The sequence below is a fragment of the Pomacea canaliculata genome, linkage group LG12 (assembly GCF_003073045.1).
Source record: "Pomacea canaliculata isolate SZHN2017 linkage group LG12, ASM307304v1, whole genome shotgun sequence".
Classification (NCBI taxonomy): Eukaryota; Metazoa; Mollusca; class Gastropoda; order Architaenioglossa; family Ampullariidae; genus Pomacea; species Pomacea canaliculata.
In genome coordinates, this window is record NC_037601.1 from 14,895,726 (window position 1) to 14,918,673 (window position 22,948).

The 22,948-nt window shown below is 35.5% G+C and overlaps 2 protein-coding genes across 9 annotated transcripts; one reads left to right on the top strand and one right to left on the bottom strand.

Annotated features, from left to right (window-relative positions):
• Positions 1 to 487: 487 nt before the first annotated feature.
• On the bottom strand, positions 488 to 11,610 carry LOC112553485. 2 transcript variants are annotated; one of them, XR_003097058.1, is made up of 12 exons: positions 11,476 to 11,610; positions 8,982 to 10,898; positions 8,644 to 8,773; positions 7,724 to 7,905; positions 7,141 to 7,245; positions 6,503 to 6,611; positions 6,226 to 6,390; positions 5,768 to 5,963; positions 4,287 to 4,426; positions 3,683 to 3,873; positions 2,155 to 3,073; positions 488 to 822 (listed from the first exon to the last, which is right to left on the bottom strand). XR_003097058.1 is itself a non-coding variant. In XM_025220730.1 (11 exons), the coding sequence occupies exons 1-11, from the start codon at positions 11,558 to 11,560 to the stop codon at positions 3,036 to 3,038; spliced, it is 3,258 nt and encodes a 1,085-aa protein (XP_025076515.1). In that variant the 5' UTR covers positions 11,561 to 11,610; the 3' UTR covers positions 488 to 3,035. The 2 variants fall into 2 exon arrangements, 1 of the variants encoding a protein (XP_025076515.1); XM_025220730.1 differs by having other exon boundaries at positions 488 to 3,073.
• Positions 11,611 to 11,625: 15 nt separating this feature from the next.
• Positions 11,626 to 22,402, top strand: LOC112553486 (ubiquitin-conjugating enzyme E2 C-like). Of its 7 annotated transcripts, none has more exons than XM_025220733.1 (10): positions 11,626 to 11,713; positions 11,903 to 12,075; positions 13,882 to 14,004; positions 14,624 to 14,817; positions 18,720 to 18,787; positions 19,004 to 19,080; positions 19,266 to 19,346; positions 20,634 to 20,727; positions 21,574 to 21,650; positions 21,917 to 22,402. In XM_025220733.1, exons 2-10 carry the CDS (start codon positions 11,911 to 11,913, stop codon positions 22,058 to 22,060), a joined length of 1,023 nt encoding a protein of 340 aa, XP_025076518.1. In that variant the 5' UTR covers positions 11,626 to 11,713; positions 11,903 to 11,910; the 3' UTR covers positions 22,061 to 22,402. The 7 variants fall into 7 exon arrangements, 5 of the variants coding, with proteins under 5 accessions (XP_025076518.1, XP_025076517.1, XP_025076520.1 ...); XM_025220732.1 differs by having other exon boundaries at positions 11,627 to 11,717; XR_003097059.1 differs by having other exon boundaries at positions 11,668 to 12,075; positions 21,917 to 22,126; positions 22,162 to 22,402.
• The last annotated feature ends 546 nt before the right edge of the window (positions 22,403 to 22,948 follow it).

Below are 22,948 nucleotides of genomic sequence, written 5' to 3' on the forward strand. Positions count from 1 at the left end.
TGAGGGTTCTCTGCTACAAATAAAGGCTACATCCTGGGTTACTCTTTGGTGCTTCCCTACTCCTCATCAGCTGCAGTATAATTTCTTAGTTCTCTTTCGTTTCCTTCTGCAATCTAAAATTCTCATGATTTGCTTCATGTGATTTTGCATAAACTCTAAAATCTCTGGCTCTTTGTCTCTGCAAATGCTACACTTGATATAATTCTCAAGAAAATCTGTAAACATTCTTATTTGTTGCCTAAAAAGGCTATCAAGAACTATAAAATGTTAGATTTGGTACCTACGTGTAAATATTTTGTGGTGAAGTAAATGACACTGTTCTTTGTAGGCAAACTTTTTTGTTAATCATCTTGTGTCTCAGCTGTAATATCAACATTTTTCATATACAATTGTCTTCTAGGAAACTGTGGACACAACAGAAAATGGCACTCACATCTGTATACATACCACCAGCTTTTTGTGTGTATATATAAAAATTGGAACAATATTTTGTGTTCATCTGATTTTATTTTCAGGTCTATACAATGAGATTTGCCAACATGGTCAGTCCAACATTTGATACAGAACTTTAAAACAATGGACTACTACAATTAAGGGTTCATATTTATGAAGCTCATTTAGGCAGGCACCTACCCTTCTAGACCAAGTAAATCTGATACCTGCAGATAGAAGTTTTTTGTTTAGTAAATACTGATTTTCCTGTTCATAGTCTAACACTATCATCTAACAGGAAACATATCCATTGATGTTTTCCTTTGTTTATTTTTTCCTGATGTTGAATTAGATTGATCACATTTTTTTCCTTCCACGGGTTACTTTTTTCTGAAAGAAAATAATTTTGCACCATTTGGTCAGAGTAAAAATGAACTGGACCTTTTTTGAAAATTCTTTTTTTTTAAAAAAAAAGTTATAAATCTTTTAAATGTTCAGTTGTCAATACTTTACTCTGAACACATATGCACAATCTCATCATTTTAAGAGGAATTCTGACAATGCAAATAGGCTAGTTAACATTTCCTCCTCAAATGGTGAATAAATCTACAGGCAGTTTGTCTTCCAAATAAACTTTGCCCATTGCAGGATAGGTGAATTTTACTCAGGGGTAAACAGTTACTATTCATGAATATGAACCCTGAAAGCTATCACTTCTCTGAAATGCCAAATGTTAGTTTGCTTCATTTGGTTGATATCTAATATTATGCTGAACCCCTATTTTTCTGCCCCCATATTTACAGATTCACTCAATTATCACACATGGCAAGTAGTCATGTTAACTTCAATTTCAGATCCCATTTCTTTTCATAATCTTCATCATTGTATGTTTGCATGCATCTCTGTTGCTCAGTTATGCAAAGGTCCATTTATATTCCATCACACTTTAATATAACAGATTGTGGCTAACAAGAATATAATCTTCAAGGATTTATGTTCATATCCTCAATGGACACCCCTGTGGGAATAGCCAGGCATGTCGTAAGAGGCGACTAAGGTAGACACCTCACCTACAGATAAAGTAGGTTGTGGTAGGGCTAACAACCCTACCATGTAAAAAATAGATGTTACAGAAGCCATCATTCATTTTTTTCCTCTTTCTCTGTTGTTCTTTTTGGTAAAGTCCTCTTTAGAGAACAAGCTTGTCTCCTTAACACAAATTATTCTAAAAGACCATATTTGGTTGCAGAATTTCTTTTTTTGAGTACTCACCACATGACATAACTATATAGAAATATTGCCTTTTAGCTACCCAATTTCACTAGACCAATCTAGATTGGCAAGGAATGACCTATGAATACAAAATCAACCAACTGAAACCCTGTTTATAAGGCTTTTCCATGTTGCTGCAAAACTAGCATACAGAAAACAAGGTGCAAATGACATGATCAACAGTCTAACCTAGGTGAAGAACTGGACAGACACGTTCACAAGCCACGCCGGTAAAGATGGGAGGGGAAGTTGGTTGATTTTGCATTCTGTTCACTGGACTTTCAGGCCAATTGGGAGTGGATAGCTGTAATCTGGTAGGTAGAGGGTGGTATCTCCATATAGTCATGTCATCCGATATAGTATGAACAAGAAATACTTTGACATTTTGCTGCAAATATAGGCATGCTTATCTATTGTGATGTTTATACTTTGGGTTTATGTTGTACTTACCTCCAGTAGAAAATACTTGCCTCTTTGCCCCTCCTTGTACATCCAACTGCAGATGTGTCCAGTAAAGTTTTCTCTTTGCCTGTTGTTATTTCTTATATTTCTCCTTTACTTCTCTGAATTTGGTAGACTGGTAGAATTTAAGTAAGTTTTGGTGTTGATCAAAGGTGACTTGTCGATGTCTTTGGAAAAATTTAAGCATTCCGTTTTAAATTTATTTGTTTCCTCTTTAAACACATCTAGCCTTTTGTACGCAAAATTGTTATTATTTTTTCAATTTCCAGTATAGTATATCCTAGACAGAGCAATATACAAGTCTCTAAATTTTGCTCTCTCAGCATGTTCCTTTCCTCCAAAAACTTAAGAGCCTCTTGAAAAAGGGTTTGGAATACATCGCAAACAGAGATAAAAGCAGGGCTTCTGCTTACGCAAAAAATTGCGTACAGTACGCATTAAAAGTTCGGAGGACCCCTTCAATTTTCGTCGATGGGGTCCCATTCAAAGTTGGGTGAAGAACAGGGACGACTTAAAAATCTGAAGAAGGGGTCCTGGGACCCCAAAGAATTTAGCCTTAGCAGAAGCCCTGATAAAAGTCATTGTATTGTCACAGCTTTTAGATCAAATAAGATCTGCGACTCATCACAGTGGTTATTAGATCATGAAAGACAATTGTTCAAGTTAAAATATGCTCCTGACAAGGAACCCATTCTTCATATCATAATGTTTTGTCTTATCTTTAGACAAAATATACAGTCATCTTACATATATATCTAAATTACTAGAGATACAGAATTGCACATTGAAGAAGTCTGTTGGTAATTTGAAAATTAGCAGATCCAGCTTTCCAGGAAACAAATGGATGAGCTATCAGCAGAATTGACATTTCATAGTCGAGGTTTGATATGAAGTCCACAACTCGAACCTTCATCAACAAACAAACCAACCAAAAAAGTCCTCATGAATTAATGAGAAAGTACAAGTAGTTCTATTTCCCACCCATACTACTTACTAATCACAGATTACTCCATTAAAAACTGTCAATAATTTTTTTCATAAAGCTAATTCAAGAACATGAGAGAGGAATTAAGACAATATTAACCAAAGTGCAGAACTAGCTTTGTTGAATTGCAAATGGCTGTGTTAATTCATGTAGTAAATTCATAACAAAACACCAATGCTTAAACTCTTTTGATAACAAAAACTTACTTCTTTTTGTTTACATTATGCATGCCTTTTGAGCCTTTAAGTCACTTGCCTTAGCTCATCAGTGTCTGTTGCATCTACAGAGACTATTACTTATTCAATGAATTTTACTGAATATTTCAACTGCTTTTAAAAAGAAGGTCACAATCTCAGTTCATACCATCTATTGTACCAGCTAACAGCTTTTGCTTAATTTGTCAGGTTAGCCTGCCTTTATTAGGTCATTGGCAAGATAAAAATTATTTTGAATAGACAATAATATGTCACCTCCAGATCCTTACAAGGAAAACAAAAGTTCATACCCAGATAATGTAAAAACAAAACATACTTGTCTGTGGGCATTCAGAACATCTTCTTGTACCATGTGATGAAGTTTGTGTCAATAATTCCTTTGGGCTGTAGTCTGCTAGGGAAATAAATCCAGGAAACTGCATTATCTTGCACTGGGAAACTTCATTCTGCCCTTCCTCAACTGTTTGTTCTTTGGCTGCTGATCTTGAAGGCTGTTTCATAGCTGGTCTGGTCACATTATGTCATTGCAGAAATTGTAATTTTATATCAACTTATCTCTTAAAACATGCACACATCTAAAGAATATTGTATATCCCCAAAAAGTTTTACACAAATTAATTAGGAAAAAAAGAGAATAAATGAACAGGGAAATCAAGAACAATGCTGATTATGTTTGATCAGATTGTACTCAAATTGTTGCAGCTATGCCTGTTGACTATTAACTACCTAAAAAAATAAAGGTAGAATTTTTATTTCAAAAAATTAGTAACAGAGAAATTCAGCATGCAAACACAAATCTTTCCCAACAAACACAAACATGCAGACTTTATTGTGATTAAAAAAAATCTCGGTGACCAGTAAAACTGTGTCACAAATACTGAATTATTCATGTAACTAAGCCACTACTGCAATATTTGAACCTGTTTAAATTGCGGTCTGTTGATGTATCCTTTTGTCTGGCTGCTTTTGCTCTCCTATGGACCAGGTGACACTTTTTCCCTGCTTCACACTTGCCAGTCTTGGCAAATGCTGGGCAGCTCAGTGAATGAAGCTTGGGGCACTGATGCAAACATGTCAAATACAAGCATAAAAAACATTATTACCGAAAATCTTAAAAAATTAAAAATAGTCTAACTATTGAAGTCTTTATAAAGTATGGCTGTACAAAATATAAGCTTCAGATGTGTTCCTGCATCTAAGTACATGCACATGTGCAAAGCATTAGCTGTCTACAATCTATCAGCTGCATGTTCCTTAATAGTACCCTATTGTTTGAAACGCTGTACAAAATTAATGCTGTATAACCCACTGTGGTACTGTGAGCTAAATGATTCAGTTTAAAATCTTAAATGCCAACATTCTCAAAACTAAATGATTTCCATCTGTGAAAATAATATTTAACAGTTCCCTGCATTCTACAGTATATCCATCAAAATTAAAATTCCGCAAACACATGATCCCAAGATTGCAAGAGTGCCACCACACAATGCTGTTTACCACTTTCAGTTACCAACACCTTGGAACCTGCAAATCAGTTCCAGTCTTCCACTACTTATGCACTTCCTGGGGTGTCACTCTCCCAGATAGTAGAAAATCTTGGTGTGGTCACAAATGCATCCTTTTGAACATAAAGTCATTGAAGTCCATCTTCCTTGATCTTTGGAGAATCACACCAGACCATTTTTTAAAGTTGCCTCCATTAATAAAGCTCCATCTGCATTTGTTTTGTGCTGGCTGGACTATTACAACTCCTTATTTGTTGACCTCCATAATTGCCTGCTTGACAAGTGTCCAAAAACTTAAAAACAATGCTGTTTATCTTATTCTGTCTCTTTTTTTTTTTTAAGTGCACGTTGCCACTTGATTCTCACCTCAACTACAAAGTAAGCTAAAAGTCAGTATTGTTCATGGCGTTGCTCTACACTAGTTATCTGAGATGTTCATGCTCTCCCAACCAAACCATTTGCTCTAGTCTGCTCACGTGAACTTCCTGTACATGTGCCACACATCAGATGAGCCACACATCAGATGAGACAAACTGGCTGTTGTTCTTTTTCTTTCTTTGACAAGTGTATGGAGTGTCTTCACATGCCTATCATTTCATGTTATTCAACTTGCTTTAAGCCCCTTGTTTTAAGTATCTCCAGTAGTTGTTTGGTTGCCTCCTTATTTGTGATCTCATTCCCTCTTTTCACCAACAATGTCAAAATATTTGTAACCTACTGTCCACTGCTATTACTCTTCTGTTAGAGAGCTAAGCTCACTGATAGGGCAATGCACCATAAAGGGCTATCATTATTAACTTATATTACAAGTAGTCAAAAGCATGTATTGTAGAAAAGACCCACTGTACTTTAGACACAAAAAGATGATTACGCTTATAAAATTTATCCAAACAAACCTTCTCGGCAAGAGAACAAAATCCAGTAATAAAGTCTTCACACAATTCTGCTCCCTGGTTGACCTTAACATGTAAATAAGGACAATCCTCACGTGTACACACTCCTCGTAAGAAAAAGGCACAGACTGGCATCTTTTCCTTTGCCACTTTATGGGAGTAAGGGCATTTCTCTATTTTGCATGTTCCTCGAAGGAATCTGTTTTTCATCAAAAGAAATAAACCAATATAAATCTGAAAGAATATTCAGGGTGCGAGCAGGATAAACAATTTAAAGTTACATCCTTATTTCTGCACACACACCAACACAGTCTATATCCAAAGACTAAACACTAAGAAAAATATTTTTAAAAACTATATATATAATTTAATTCCACCTTTTTAAATTTCAAGACTTTCAGATAAAATCATGAAATGAAAAAATGCTTTGTTAAGACCTTTGTGTTGTTTCCAAATCTCACCTTGTGCACACAGCAATCTTATCAGGGTCATGAACATAAGGGCACTTGTCTCCACGGCCGCACTTTCCAAAGCGACAAAAGAATAAGCAGAGCTTTATTTGGTCTTTTGTGTTGTTCTTCCTGAATTTGGCAGTTGCCAAGGCAATACATCGCTGCTTTACACGGCTGCAATATGACACGACTATTTAATAATATGAGCTTTATTTAAACAAGCTTTTATCTTCAAAAAGTTTCATGTTCATTTTCAACAGACAAGAATTAGATGGCTTAGACTTACTTGACAACAGTGCGGGTCTGATGATCATACATTCTTTCCAAAATCCCCTGCCTAGTCTCTACATAAGTGGTTCCACCAATGTCAACACGTGACACAGATGCAGACTTTTCTGTTGCAAAAACATTTTTTTTTTTTTTTTAGAAAAGAAACTTCTAAAAAATGTACCAGAAAAAAATAACTGGCTATTCTGATGCCAACAAAACATCCACCAATAATATTTCCTTTCAATTTGACATGTGCTGCCACCTACCAATCATTTACATGCATGGAAATCTCTATATCATTCACTAAATCTTACTTTATCCACAACCACAGAAGTGCATGCAGTTTTACCATCTCTCTCTCTCACACACACATTTTTGATGTTTAGTCATCAATCCATTGTACCTATGACAAAAATGGCAGATAAATGTCAGAACAGAGCAGAATGTCGTCTTCTTAGATTGGAATGACAGTAATAATCTGTCATACAAGAGACAAAAAGAGATGCAGATGAATACTGCCTGGTTCATGTTTGAATTATGATGACTGAGGGTGTTTTGTGATGTAATATTTGTAAATTATAACAAGCAATGGCACAACACATAAGCCTATTAATTAAATCAAAATGGATTTCATAATAATTACCCAAAACCTACCTTGATAAGTGCTACTTAAGTCTCTCCTTAACCTTTTCCCACTGAGGTCCACACTGAACCGTACACCTCGAACAGTAACTGATTGCATTTTTGTTTTGTTCATGCCTGATAAAGGGGAAGTAATAATTATTACTTGGTTTGATATCAGTCAGCAGCAAATTCTTAGATTTGAACAGTATGACCATCTGCCTTTTAAATAAGTCTGATTATAATAAATGTCAAAGTCCCTAGTATGTTTATCCTGATTCTGCTACATTTCTTGAAGATATTTTGGAGTTTAAATGAGTAACATTATCTAAGCACACATTAATGAATATTTGCATGCACAATCTTAAAATGTTCCTTAAAAACAAATTTAGCAGACATTAAATTGCCACATAACACTCCACTGACATAATTAAGCATGTCAAAAAACACTCAAGCACCTATCCACATAACTTGTCTGATTGATACCAACAGTAACATTTATCCAACTTTTCAAGGAATACAATAAATTTGGTTTTTATAAAGCATGAGAAGAATTTTCAAGGGCATGATTATTATCAGAATACATATCAAATAAGGCATAGGCAAAATTACTTACTCTTGACAACAACTGACTTGTTAGAAGCTGTATGAGTGAAACGTCTTTTGGAAGATACAGGGGTTGAAGCTTTCATGAGATGAGTGGTGCTTGACTTGTACAAGATGCCATTAATCAGCAACAATCGTTCATGTCTCCCACGCCCTGTTTGCAGCTTAGAGGGGCTACAATTAATTCTTCCCCTGCAATAAAATGACTAGTTTTTGAAGCCCATTCGATATAAAGTTCATGAATTATGTATGCATCAAGGTCAGAACAAATCTTCAGAGCAACAGGACCTCTCACTTAAAAAAGACTTGCATAGGGCCGCATTTTCCATGTTGTGGTATGGTTGGGTTTCTGTAACAGCTGTTTTTTTTTAACATGAGTGGGTTGTTAGCATAAAGCAAAACCCCCAACCTGGAGGGCCAGGGTGCAACATTTTAGTTTGGCCTCTACCCTGACAGACCTGTTCGGCTTGGTTAGACCTGCCAGGAACACAAGGCTACGGCCAACTTAGCACTGTAGATCAACAAGGCGCTCAAGCCACGATATCACTAGAAGGTAAGTTGCACGAATTGCTGGTGGAAAGGCAAGAAGTACAGCTGTTTTTCTTTTTAAGGAAAGGAAAAAATGTGCAAGGTCCAATTACAGATTTTATTTTTATATATGGATAAATCTTAGTTGAATTATAATTCTCTTACAAGTATAACTATGCATGCACATCCAAAAGTGTACAAGGATTTTTTGACATCCTAAAATAATCATGTATATTGTTGTGCATAGAATTCACTCTTACAGATACATGCACATTATTGATTTGGAGACAATAATATATTTCCATCAAAGGTTATAGTATGATTTTTAAAAAAAAATATTATGTACATAATGTGTTTCACTGGAATGCTTATTTTCAAAAACATGCAAGGCATGTAGACTACCTTGAACTATTTTTCATCATCAGGTTGATGCGGTTTCTCATCTGCTGTTGCTGTAGCTTCATGTAGTTAATACTTCTATAGCTTCTAGAACATGTTTCCTGTGACCGGCGCTTCCACTGGTATCTATACCCTGGAAATAAAGTGCACACTTGGTGATTTGCCATTAGAATACAAGAGCCAACAAGTGCAGGTTCATCTGTAACTAGGCAACATTTTGACATAATTTCATGCAGAAAGATTATATAACATCATTACTAGCCAGTTAAAAAAGGTTTCTTTATATACTAATCAAAATAACAAGAGAATTTTGTAAACTAAAATTTTAACTAATGATATACCTTGTAGTTTGTCTGTCTTGGATCGCATAAATGCAGCTGGCCGAGTTCTGTACCCATATTGTGGAACACAAAAGGTTGTGGAGAAGTGCCTCAGCAGTCCAGATCTATAACTTCCTCTTCTTTTCAGAATATCCCACTTTTTCTGATAAAAACTACGACCATACCCAAATGAAGATTGTGCTTTAGACCGAAAATACAGTGAACTTGGGTGCTGAGTTGCGCTTTCTAGTCTGACTTGTTTATTGCTTGTGTAATGATGGGTTAACTTTCTGAATGGCTGGGATGCATGTGCTGAAAAGATCCCAGATGAAGATGGATTTTTTACAAGTTTAAACTGGGTCCTCACACAAATAGGTGAATTATCAGTATGCATGCTTACATTTGTTTTTCCTGCTTGATTTTGCAACACATCTGTGTTCACTTTTTTCAAAAAATGTCTTTTCAAAAGACATTGTGCAGGCTGACTGCTTTTTGGATGAGGCACCTTTGATGGCAACTTGCCTCTGTCTCGCTTGGGAATTTTCACATATCTGAACTGAGAATTGTTACTGCTATGGGTGTTTGAGGCAATAATACACGGACTTGTATCTAATTCCTTGTTGACACTCACACTATTCTTCTGAACATGTGGTGATTTAAATGATTGTTTCAAGCAATGTTTTGTGGACAAAGAAAAGCCAATAACATGCGTGTTATTTGTATCCTGTGATCCTGATGCTGCTTTTGGTGTCCTACCTGAAAATGGCTTGCTGGACTCTGGAACTGGTGATACATCACTGGAAGTTTTTTCTATCACCCGAGTACCTAATCCATCTATGTTTATCCCATCAATAGTTTTTGCTGAATCTGAAGCTGCCTTAAGGAAAGAGCTTTTGCCTGCATTGCTGCACATGACAAGAGCTGCACTTACTTTGAGAGGTGGCTCGTTTAACATAAAGTCCATTTTTTTCCTCATGTACTGCAGTTTCTCTTCTGTTGCTTTCAGCTCTTCTCTAAGTTTTTCAACTGCTGACTTTTTTATTAAAGTAGGCTGCCTTATTTTTGCTTTTTTCTCTGTAATTCTTGCATCCTTTGTAGCATTACACATACTCTGCTGTTTATAATCCCTATCTTGCATTTTATCACAAACCAAACCTCTCTCCTGTAGGTTAGAATATGCTTCTAAGCTTGAACTTTCCTGTGAGGAAAGATTTTTTTGTGAATGACTAATGTCAGTCCTTGTTTTCATACAGTCTACACTTTTGCTAAACTCATGTCCAGTGTATACTGGTATGGGATCTGCCACAGCAAACATTTCATGCTTAGTGCTGTTGGTTTCAGTATCTTTCAAAGTGACCTGACCTTTGGCAGTAGAAATGTCTACCTTTCCACTGTGATCCAAGCTTTTCTCTTGTGACTCCTGTTTATTACTCTCAATGCTTGCCTTATTTTCTTTTTTTGCCTTTTTTGCAGCCCTCAGCTCTTCTATTTTTATTTTAAGACTGTCAATATTTCTCTTCATCTGTTTTCTTGCCTGTATAACTTGTTCTTTACTGACATCAGAATTACATTCAGTGCTGTAGGAAAACTGTCTTTGCCCTTGATCATGACTTGCACTGATGGTATTTTCATTTCCACAGCACCGAACTACGCTTTCTGCACTCCTTACCGGCACCTTTTGTGAGTGGCCTTCCTTGAGAATTACTGATCTTGACAAATCATGTGTAGTTAAGGGTCTCATACAAGAAAGTTTTGTGCTATCTTTATACCAACTGGTCTTGATTTTCGTCAAAGGTGGCTGTTCATTGTGCATTTTGTCTGTCCGTTTCCAGGAAAAATCTTTTGCGTGATATGGGTTGAATCTGTTAATGGAAGACACTTCTTGTTTTGCATGGGCAGCTCTATTCTCATTCTTAAGTTTGCCTTTGTTGATGAGATCTGGAAAGGTACTTAAAATGGTTAATGGAATCAACTTCAAACTAGTTCAGAATAAGGCTAATTATTATAAGATTTAATGAAATTATTAAGCTATAAGCAAATCATAAACTATGTAAAGAGTTAAATCTTTACTCTGCAATACTGTGGGTTATTAGTCAATAATGCGCGCCAATGAGATTGTCTGTTCTTTGATATTATTACACCACGAACTTGTATTAGTGGACTTCTGGCACACAGCAATCCCATTTTACACGTCCGTGATTACACTGGGAATCCAAGACCCCAAACACACAGCGTGCTAAAGCGCCCCATTTAACAGTTCAAGTGCCCGAGAACTTTTTCTTAAACGCGTGTTCTTTAGAAAATGATGTTTTGAAAATACTAAGAACCTCTGATTAATAATACTTCACTAAACTAAAAATGGTAACAGCACTGAAATTACAAACAAGCTTGTGTGTTTGCATGTTTAAAAAAATACATAAAAAATTATACAGTCGTTGACAGTCAAGTCAATATTGGGCAAAGAAATTTATTTATGTTCAAAAATTTAAACAAATCTACTTTGCTTCATGCTTACCTGTTAAAAAATTAATCTGCTTTACCAGATTTTCTTCTTCTGTCATTGTCGAACACATTTCCGTTGAAATCGTCGCTACCAGCATAGATAAAGCAGACTTGCCTCGAACCTTCGTCGCTTACATCCAAAAAAATAAAAATTAAAAGTGTACCAGAGTGGTCTGCCTTGGAATCGCACGCTGCGGGAATTCCAACCTGACGGCTGTAAACAGAAGTCGCTTAGGGCTGGATCTTTTCCAGTTTGTGGTTTTTTTTTTTAAAAAGATATATATTAATTTGATCTAACTTGGTACACCGAGTTTTACCAAAAGCATTTTGTAAATCTCGTGTATATAAAACATTAATTAAATTAGGGAAACGGCCGGTTTAAGACCAACTGCCATATTAGATCACTGGTTTAAAAGCTCTAAATGTATTAATGCTTTTAGTCGTCATCATGGACTTCATGTCAAGAAAAAACGAAGCTGAACAGTGGCTGTGCGAAACTAGAAGCAAATTTTTGCTTACAAGTGTGGATGAAAAAGAAAATATGATGCACTTCAGTGATCCTAACACAGCTGTCACCTTTAATGTTATCTGCCCGTCAGTCGGAGTTTCATGGGTAATATATACATATTTTACATTGCTGTTTACTTCCTGTAGCGTTTAATACTGTTGCATAAATCGTCAAAGTAATTGTGATCTACTTCCTTGTTCTAGTTGTTAATAGCAAGAGTTCACATTTCACACACTTTGAATTCAGTGGCATAGGAAGACGCCCGGCTTTGGGAATGGGGGTGGAGGGTAACTTCATGCTGACAATGAATGACGCTCAGTCTTGCCTCCTCAGTATTTTTCTTTTAGGGGGCGGCAGCACCCCTTACCTCCCACCTCTGGTTCCTATGCCACTGGAATGTAATATAAATTAGTAATTGGTATCTTCACAGTATATTTATACTGCCTGGTGGGAATATAGTCAGTTAAAAGTAAACTCATACAAAAGTACACTCTGTAGCTACTTGTAGCTCTTTTAATACATCTTTATCGTCTATTTCTGTCCACAACAGATATTTAAAAAATGTATGCTGTTGGGAGTGTCCATAATTAATAAATTAAACAAAATATAATCACATCTCACACCCCATACAGATACACTCACACTTACCCCTAGCCCCATTCCAATGATGATTACCAGATTAACAAAGACGCGTGCACACACACTAGGTACATTTGTTAGTCCAATCACAGTTGGTAAGAAGGAATTGGCAAATGCAAAATTTTTTTGGTGTCCAGTTGTCACAATCTAGGGCCAGAGGGTTGGATTTGGAAATAGTGATGTAGTAGGTGACAGGAGTTTGTGATGATGCTGACAGCTATTAACCTCACAGCTCTGGTGTATAGATAATCTAACGATCTTTGTGGAAAGACATTTATCTTGTGTGACTACCCTTATCAAAGAAGCTTTATCTTTGATGGATACAATTCTGAACCACACTGACAGATTTAATGTTAAAATAATTTTCAGTCAGGCTTTGATATACAGATTCAAGTACAGGACCAATGACGTTGAAATTCCTCAATCGCATAACCAGTAATAGGTGCTGATGTGCTTTCAAAACAATATTAGTGTTTTTGTGGAAGAATAATTTGTTGTCAATGCTGTGTCAAGGTACCTAAAACTTTGAACCTATTCTATCATCTCACTACCAATAACCAAAGATGTATGGAGAGGTTATGTTTCCTTCTATCAAAGATCAGTTCTTTAGTTTAAGAAACATTGAGCACAGAAAGCTTTCTTCAAAGGCTCAAAGTCAAAGATATTAAATTGAACTCAAGCAAATTTATTAACAAGTATATTTTTATTGATCATTATCTAAAAAAGTTGTCACCAGTCAGTGCTGCAATCCTAATATTACATATTTACAGAAAGGATGCATGATGTTAAAAAAACTACAGTCAACATTCATTATTCCAAATGCACAAGCATCTAACGATTTTGATTTAGACTAAGAGATTTAGACCTGTGAGTAAAAGAAAAAAATAGCTTGGAAACATGGAAAAACTGTTGCTAAAAAAAGAAAGAAGAGGAAACAGATGGTTGCTCGGATAAGACCAGTGATGATGGAGCATGTTAGGCGCATATATTAATGTAAGATCAAGGTCAATACATTTTTTAAACATACCTAAAAATTTACTATTTCTTCTATCTGAATCTTTATTAGTGTTTTTAAATTAATCTGTAATGGAGAAACTTGGAATACTTTCAACGACTGGCTGAGTAAAGTACCTTACAGTCCTAAATTACTAAGATTCCTTAAAAAGAAAAAGTGGTGGTGACTTTTTCTAAATTTGGAAGTTAATGAAATTAAGTGAGGGTGCCTAAGGATTTAAATGAGTAGGAGGATAAATGACATTACATTTGTTTCAGAGTGTATGTAGTGAAAATGAAAAAGTTCTTCATCAACTGCAAGATGTTATGGAATATCTGGAGGCAAGAAAGGATTTGACTATGAGGAATGTTCTCCAGCTGATCAATGACTGCTTGGAAAAAGTGTGTAATTTGTAGTTGAGCAGAGCCATGTGAAAGTTTTTATTTTTTTCTCTACAGTATGATACTGAGTATCACATCTAAAAGCTGCAATTTTAAAAACTATTTCTGGGTAATGAAGTTTTATGAAATTCTGCTGCTTCAATTTGAGTTTAAAATACTTATATCATTTTAGGAAGTTTGTGTCTGAGAAAGCAGTTGTCAGGATTAGTGCTATCAAAGTAGGTAATATACTCGCCAACATTTAGATTTCTTCCATTAAAATTTTGTTTCTCCAGAACACTCTAGAGCATAATGTGCATGTTTATGAAGTTTGCTATAAAGAATTTGTTTTTCTCAGATGTCAGGTAACATTAGGTTGTGGGGTTTCTGTCATTGGCATAGCTTTAGAGAATGCAGTTGCTATGCACCATACACATGAAATATGCTTTGGCAATCATTTTATTGGTTATAAGCTAAGGACCTATGTTAAAACTTTGCATTCTTTTTGACATGGATTCCCATCGGTTTTTGGATAAGAATATGAGGACTCAGTGTAAACATATATGCTTGCTTCAAAACTAGAAATTTATTTACAATTTTGTCTTTAGAAAATTTCATACTCTCACTATTGACTCATTAGGCCACTTCCAAAAAGATCTTCAACAAAGTTTCTGCAGAGGTCAAAACTGAATCAGGAGAAGGTGAAAGTGCAGGAGCAGGGAAAAACTGGTCAGAGGATGATGAAGATGATGAGAACATCGACATGGACTATTATGGTGATGATCCTGATGCTGCTGCAGAATCAGATTCCAGTACCAAGGAGCAAGAAGAAGAGTATGTAAACTTTGCAATTCCTAATATCAAGAATATTGTGAAATAGATTTGGTAAATGAAAAAAAAATGGTCATCTTCAGTTTGCATGATTTTCTTTGCTCATCTTCTGACACCAAGCTTCTGTGAATCCTAATAAGACAAAGACATATGGACAAAGGTCTTTTTCCTACCAAGCCCCATCAATTTGGAACTGATTACCAATACCCTTCAACACTCTCATTCTTTTACCACCTTTAAGTCTAAACTTGACTCATCTTTTCAGAATGAGGACTTCACTGTGACTCCTGACCATGAGCATCTGTAAATTACTTGCGCATGAGTGAATGTTGTAAAAGTGTATGAGTCTGTTATCTGCAAATATGGGTGCATGGTTGTTGGCAATTTAGTCTATGTATGATTTGTGTAAAGTGCTCTGAGCAAATGTTTGGAAAAGTGCTATACAAATTTTTATTATTATTAACTATTCGGGGGCTCAGCAAAGGTAGTTTGACACAGAGCCCCTGTTTATCTTTCGTGCGTGGAGATTTGTTTGCAACTTCTGGGCCAAATGGCATATGTTGACATGCTCTGGAAAGATGAGCGAAACCAGTGAAAAAAGGCCACTACAGCTGTGTTTGTCAGAGAAGTGGCAGCATTATTGTAGAAAGGAAGAAGAATTCTCTCCATTGATGTCCAGTACATGAGACTGTGGCAAATGTGTGGAATGTGCAGATAAGAGTAGAGTTGAATGTTTGTTTACATACAGAACTTTGTTCTGCACACTTCATGGTAGGCAGCAGCCCCAAGAAACCATGTGACAGTACCTTCATTGTTTGCAATCAAACAGTTCAAGACCTCGGTGGTGAGTTTATTATTTATTTGGCGATAAATGCTTTGTTATTGACATTAAGATAAAGTGACATTCACTGGTTTGCATCAATTGTTTGATATGAAGCGTATTATGAGTGAATCACTTCTTTATTATTATCATTATTATCTTCTTATTGTTGTTGTTTTTTAAGTAGGAATGTATTTATTTTTTTGCAGGTCAGTAAAGCAAATCATTTTCCATTTGAGCAAGGCTTGTCAAATGTGCCATCATTGTCAGCAGTTGGTAGAAATTTATTATCTCATCAGGCGCTTTTTTAATTTGATCTCTAATTACTTTGAGTCTGTTTCATGGGGCTTTGCTCATTTTTTTGTCCACTTGATTGTAAAATATTGTTATTGCAGGTGTGCTTCTTATGATTGACATAAAAATAAGCTTAGCATCTCTTGTGTGACATAATGATAAGTGTAAAATGCCAAAGAGACATTTTTTTTAAGTGGAAACAATATTTGTACTTCCAGAACACTAAAACAGATCAGGCCATTAACCTGCGACTACTAATGTTACGGACAGTTCAGCAACAGGTGTCCCACACAAGGACCATATCACAGCCACCCAAAGACTGTTAGCACTGGAATTATTATTAAACAATACATACACAAAACATAAAAAAGCTACTGCATACAACAACTTACATAAATAGATCAACAAACATATCGCTGGCAATGTACACAAATTTTCCTCCACCTCATCATACCCTACCCTATGAAAGGAGCAGCTGACAATAGAAACAGCATAGGTTTTAGTGGTTTGTCTTTAACTTTTAGTTATAGCTTACACAAATATAGATAGCTTTCAATACACGTCAATAAATAAGGCATAATACATAAAAAAAATTTTTTAAAGCACTGGAATTAATTGTAATGTAAAACAAGGGCTTATCGTGTAACTACATGTTGCATTTATGTGCAGTGTCCCAATACAGATAGACCAACCCTCACATTTAGACAAATGTTTAAATTTTATATTTGGATCCCAAATAAGGGTTGCTTAATGGCACTGTTTGATGAACTTTCCAAAGATTAAGCACATTTGAAAGCTGAAGTAGGCAAGAAAAAAAATCTTAGGTATATTGATGAGTTTTTCCTGGTACTCAGGTGGTCTGGTGGCGTAATGGTTAACGCCTGTCACCAATACACTGAAGGTTGGCTGTCCTGGGTTGAGCTCTCGTCTCGGGCACGCTGTTCTTTCTCTGCAAGTGACATCTGTTTACAGGGCTGGCTGCCTTCCGTGATATAGCCTTAGCTGCTGGCTCGGCATAAGACACCAATTCCCCCCTCCTCTCCTGGTACTCACATGAATTCATTTGGACCTGTCAGGCAGATTCCATGTCAGTGTAGCAGCATGTTGTGAGATGTTTTCTGTGTGAATAACATTCTTATACACAAATTTCACACTTCTGATTTACTGGCCAAGTAAAGGGCAAGTGAAAGCCCACTAAAGGGCAAGTGAAAGCCACCATGCCCGGAGCTCTCACACACATTTCCGTCACATTGTTTTAGACTACACTGAGTTTTTTTACAGAGGCCATCGTTCCTCATATCACGCAACTTTACATACAGTTATTACAAAGCAAATATGACGTTGAAGGCACTAACAGACATTGCACCTAGTGGTATTGTTTAATTTGTATCTGATATGTGGTTGTGAGTGATCAACAAATTGTTGTTTGGTCAGGACTTCTTGACTTGCTCCAGCAAGGTGATGCAAGAATGGGAGATAAGGGTTTTGACATCAGCAGATTGATGACAAAAACAGGGATTGAACTGATCACCCAGCAAAAAAAGGAGCAAAAGGAAGAGAACAACAGCAGTACAACTAATTGAGAATAGTAAAATTGTCTTTCTTTTGATCCATATTGATCGTTATATTATATGGCCAGAATAAAGAAATTGTGTGCTGCAGATTTTGTTTATATCAATTAGTGAATAAATCTTGTACTGACAGCAGCAAGCAGTGACAAGAGTTGTTGGATTTATTTTGATTTCTCTTACTATTAAATCCGAAACAGAAACATTTGGAAAATCAGATACAAGCTTTTAAGATTTATTGTTTACGACATCAAAATAAGAAGTATGCATGGATAAAATCTCTTCACTCTGGTAATTTCTAGTAGCTTTCAAATCAAAGATGCCACACAATAGCAAAAAGCAACAACTTTATCATTTATTCATGAATTGTGTATGTCTGCCAGTTACACCAAATACCACCCCTAAACATGGCATCATTCCAGGTTTCCTACAGTTCTGTATGTGATGTACTCATTCATCTTTTTTCCCATGAACACTTAATCCATGTTTAGTTAGTTTAGTTTAGTCCTTGTTACTGTTGAGGAGCATAGGGCCACACTTAATCTATGAACTCATAAATATTCCTTCAATATGGCTACTTTCAACTTATAAATATTTTCTTTGCCCACACTTCTGCATTTTACAAACGTTTGATCGGCCCAGAAGCTGTATACACAAGAGAAATAGACATGGCACCTTATTCTTGCCATGGAGATGGCAACCCCACCTGAACCACCTAATATGTAGGATTGGAGAATCAGGTTCTGACATAAATACACTCATTTAAAAATCTACAAGTTGTCAGGTTTCAAGCTGTTGTTATTTCTTAAAGTCTCTTTTTCTGTCATCTTTGAAAGAATCTATGCTACCTTAGTTGCTTACAAACAGGAGCTACTGAGTTCTCTTCCCATAGGAGGGAATTTTTAAACTACATCAGTAACATACAAACATTTTCTTTTTCTACTAATGTATTAGTGGATCTGTTTAATGAAATAAATCTGAAGTATGTGGCATAAAACAGATGTACAAAATAGTCATTACATATACATGATGAGTTGGTAACAGCAACCTTATATAAAAAATATTTGCATGAACAATTTAGTTTGTTTACACATTTAAATGTTTAGTTCAGGGATCGAATCGAAGGTACATGGTTGATAGCATTGCCACAAAGCTACAGAAATAAAATATACAATGGGAGTTTTTATGAAGCCTGAACAGTTTTTTTTTTCTTTTGAATGTAGAGATGATACCACCACACTCTTCAGCTGCTCAAAGGCTAGTCAAATGGCTGTGCAGCGCTTGACAAGAGGTAAGAAAAACTACCAAAATGAAGAGAGAAAACACCGATTCTTAGCATATATAGCTATGTACAGAGTTCCCTGGCAGCAGCATTATTTTCCTGGTCATCAGTAGCTCAGAACTCTGTCTAGCCTGGGATCTGTTTATGCTGTGTCGCATTACCAGATGATTATGGCCAAAAAAAAGGGTGTTGTTCTTTTGTTTGTTTGTTTTGTTTCTTTTGCAGACCTTCGAAATATTCTTCAGCAAGGTGACAGGTATGGTTTTACAGCTGGACCAAAGGGAAACAATCTATTTAAATGGGTAAGTCTTTATGCAGAGGAAAATAATGTTTGCAGCTTCAGCTGGCTTTGTTTTTAACCTTTGATGAATAAATGAATCAGTTTGTTTCTGATATTGGTGTATTTAGCTGCATATGTGATGATTAAACACAATATTTGTTCTCCCATTTTGTGAATGAATAACTGCCAGATGCTGGTTGTTAACAGCATGTTGAACTGCATGGCATCCCAGAAGACACTAAGCTTGGGAGAGATCTCACAGTCTATGCTGCAAGATATAAGACTAATGTAGGTATTGGTTTGATGCTTCAATGTGATATGTTTCTAAAATTTAGCCAAGCATTTTTCTAACACTGGTGTTTTTCTCTTGTGGTCTCAGCTTTCTTACCGCTATTTTATTATGGTCTATGTTACATTCACTTTCCATTATGCTAGTGAGACCTCTTGTTACTAGCAAACTGAAGGTCTTTAATAAGAACATTCTGTTTATTAATTTTTGGCATAAACAATTTAGTCTGTTATAGAATAATATTATAGTACTATCAAATGCAAAATGATTTCAGTATTTTTCTTTTATTTATTTACAGGACACATATTTTTTAATGCATGGTGTGAGAGGCATATTTATCCAGATTATTTTGCTGTGTACTTAAGCTTCTGCACAGATAGATGATTGATCTTGACTTTACTTGTCAACGTACTTTGCATTTGCTTACATGGTTTAGGACCAGATGTCTTATCCCTTGCTGCTGTGATTTATTAGATATTCCTCATTTTTATGTCCAGGACTTACCCTCAGATTTCATTGGCAGTTGGGATTTGTGCTTTTTTTTGTTATGTAACAGATGTAAATTTACTAGAGATTTAAAACAAAATGATTCAAGAATGAGTGGATTACTCTTTCCATCAATAAGACTAAAAGGTTTTCTAAATGAAAAGGAGTGTTACTTAGCTGGAATATCCTTGGCCCACTTTCACGGACAGAATTATACAAAATCCAGGGTAAGCTACACAATAAAATGTGTCAGATCAAATTTGATTTTTTTTTTAATAGGACTGGTGAACAATGGCAAAAACAGGTCTAGTTATAACAACAGCATAGATGTACAAAGGTAATATTTAAAATAAACCCATACATAGAATTGTAGGAAAGATTCTTGGATTTTTTTTTTTTTTTTTGAGGAGTTCATATCCAGAAGTTTTAATCCTTTGTTTCATACATCTGTTGATAAAATTTTATTTTTGACTTAAACGTGCATATTACATGCAACAATTTTTTATCCTACAGATCTTCAGAAAATTGACAGATATTTGTTGTTATTGTATCTTTGATGATCTTAGATGCTCATTTGTCTTCCCCTTTCTTTGCAGTGTGGTAAAATACTATTTATTATATAAATTATATTTTTATAAAACCTTTTTTTTTCAGATGGTTTACAGATTACTGATAACTGTTATTTCTTATGCAGCTGTAACTTGGATAATCTTTTGCATTTTAAATCCTTGTTTAAAATGGAATGTTAAATATTTTGTGTGAACATCGTAACTGCAGTACTTTGAATCAAATCTTTGCAGCCTGCAATTGTTCTGGAAATGCAGTTTCCTGAGGACTATCCATACAGCCCGCCATTCCTAAGAGTGATTACTCCTCGCTTTAGGTTTCTGACAGGTAGTTATTAAATGTGCTAAACTGCAGTGTCCTACATCTTTCTTCTCTGTTTGCTTCCTGCTACCGAGCTTGAGTTTGTGCATGCTTGTATGCATAGTACATGGTAGCATGGAAAAAATGTTATTAAAATATGTAAGGGAGTAATGAGGGTGATACTAACCAGATGTTTCTCTTGTGAGATCCAAAGCGTCTCATGATGTTAGAAAAATTAGTCATGATTATTACAGTTGCAAAAATTATCTGTTTTAATGCTATAAATTCACATGCAGTGTTTGCATTTTGATCTATGTGGTGTGGCAAACAACATTAATTTGATTCTTATTGTCATGGTTAATTCTTAAAGGGAATATTTTAATGCACATTAGTATTTATACAGGTCATTTTCTTTTTAAGTTTGTCTAGCAACTGGTTGGGAAAAAAAAAACTTGCGAGTATTGCATGAAAAGAAGATTAAACATTACTTAATCCTGACAAAGTAAAATGCAAATTTCATTGGAGCCAAAGCATTTGCTGCTGACCATCAGCTGACTATTGTTTTAGGGAAGGAACTGCTTCATCCAAAAAAGGAAAAAGTGTTGTATAGAGTTACATTTTAAAATTTATTTTTTATAGAGCATCAGGGTTTAATTATGCTGAACATTAGTATTCTTCTCCCTCCCTCCCCACAAAAAACCTTTACGGTATTGCATGACAAAGAAATGGTAGACAGTAGATTAACAGTACAAATGAAAATTCAAAGTGTGTGTGTTCCTCCCTGCATGTGCACATGTATGCATGGAGGGATAGGTGGCTGTAAAGGATATAGATGTCTCTTGCAAAATTAACTCTTCAAAAGTGTACTCACAGGTCACATTACTGTAGGTGGAAGCATCTGCATGGAAATGCTAACCAAGTCAGGATGGAGGCCTACTAATGATATTGAGGTGAGACTAGAGGGGAAGACAACCTTTTACTCCTTTATAAATCTCACAGACAAGGCCCCAAAAATACATGATCGATTAAAGCTAGTGACTCAGTATTGATTCTTACTGTTAGGAAGCATGCAGTTTCTTCTTCCTTGTTAAGATGTAGACATATACAGTTGATTTCGAAAATTAAAACTGAAAGGGTTTTTTTTTTTTTTTTTGTTGTTTTTTTTTTGATTCTGAAGAGCTTATGAGAGAAAATTTCGATTTTAATTTTTCAACAGAGCATCTTGGTCCAGGTGCGATGTGAAATACTTAGTGATCCAAATGCAAGCCTGGATATGACCCAAGCAAACAGACCATACACAGAGAGGGATGCGCGAGAAGCTTTTGATCGTATGGTGGTGCGGTATGGATGGAACAAATAGATCGTATGGTGGTACGGTATGGATGGAACAAATGAATCATATGGTGATGCAGTATGAATGGAATAAATTGATCGTATGATGGTGCAGTATGGATGGAATAAATTAATCAAAGACAATTAAGTGATTTGCTGTACTGTAAAGAGGAGATAAGTACTGCAGAAGAAAACACCTTATTCATCCACACATAGTTCTGGATTCCAGATCATCCTGTGACTGTTCGCTTGAGAAGAGAAACACATTTTTTTTTGTTTGGTAGGTAGGAGGTAATATGCTGTGTAAATAAACTAAAACTGTAATGCTGCTTTTGGAAATAGCTGCTTTGGAATAAACATTTGAAAAATACACATGTTTTGGAATTAGATAAATATTTAAAACATGATGAGGTTTTTACTTAACTGTTCATTGAATGAAAAGTGTTAAATGCTGAAGATTTTAATATGTTGCAGTTTTGCATTACAGAAATTGCAACCATTATCTGTAATAATAATGTATTCTGTACAGGTCATAACTGTTCACTTTTCTCAATTAATATGTGTTATGTGCAGAGTATACAGTGACTGCTGTGCTCACTGTCCTAGCAATGCACACTAAAATACACTTGAGCATAAAATCTTAAATTAGGAACATGAAAAATCCTGAAAATTAAGAGGTAAACACTTTTTCTAGCCTTCTTTCATTTTTATACTACTCAATATATATATATAAATGTATTCAGAATAAAACAGAAGATAGAATAATAATAATGATCTGTATAGCGCCTTTCCAACATTTTCTCACAGCACTTTACATAAATCATATAATAAACAGACTCATGCACAAATAAATTACAGACACATGCATATTCATGGTGAGGAGAAGGTCACAGTGAAGTCATAATTCTGAAAAGAT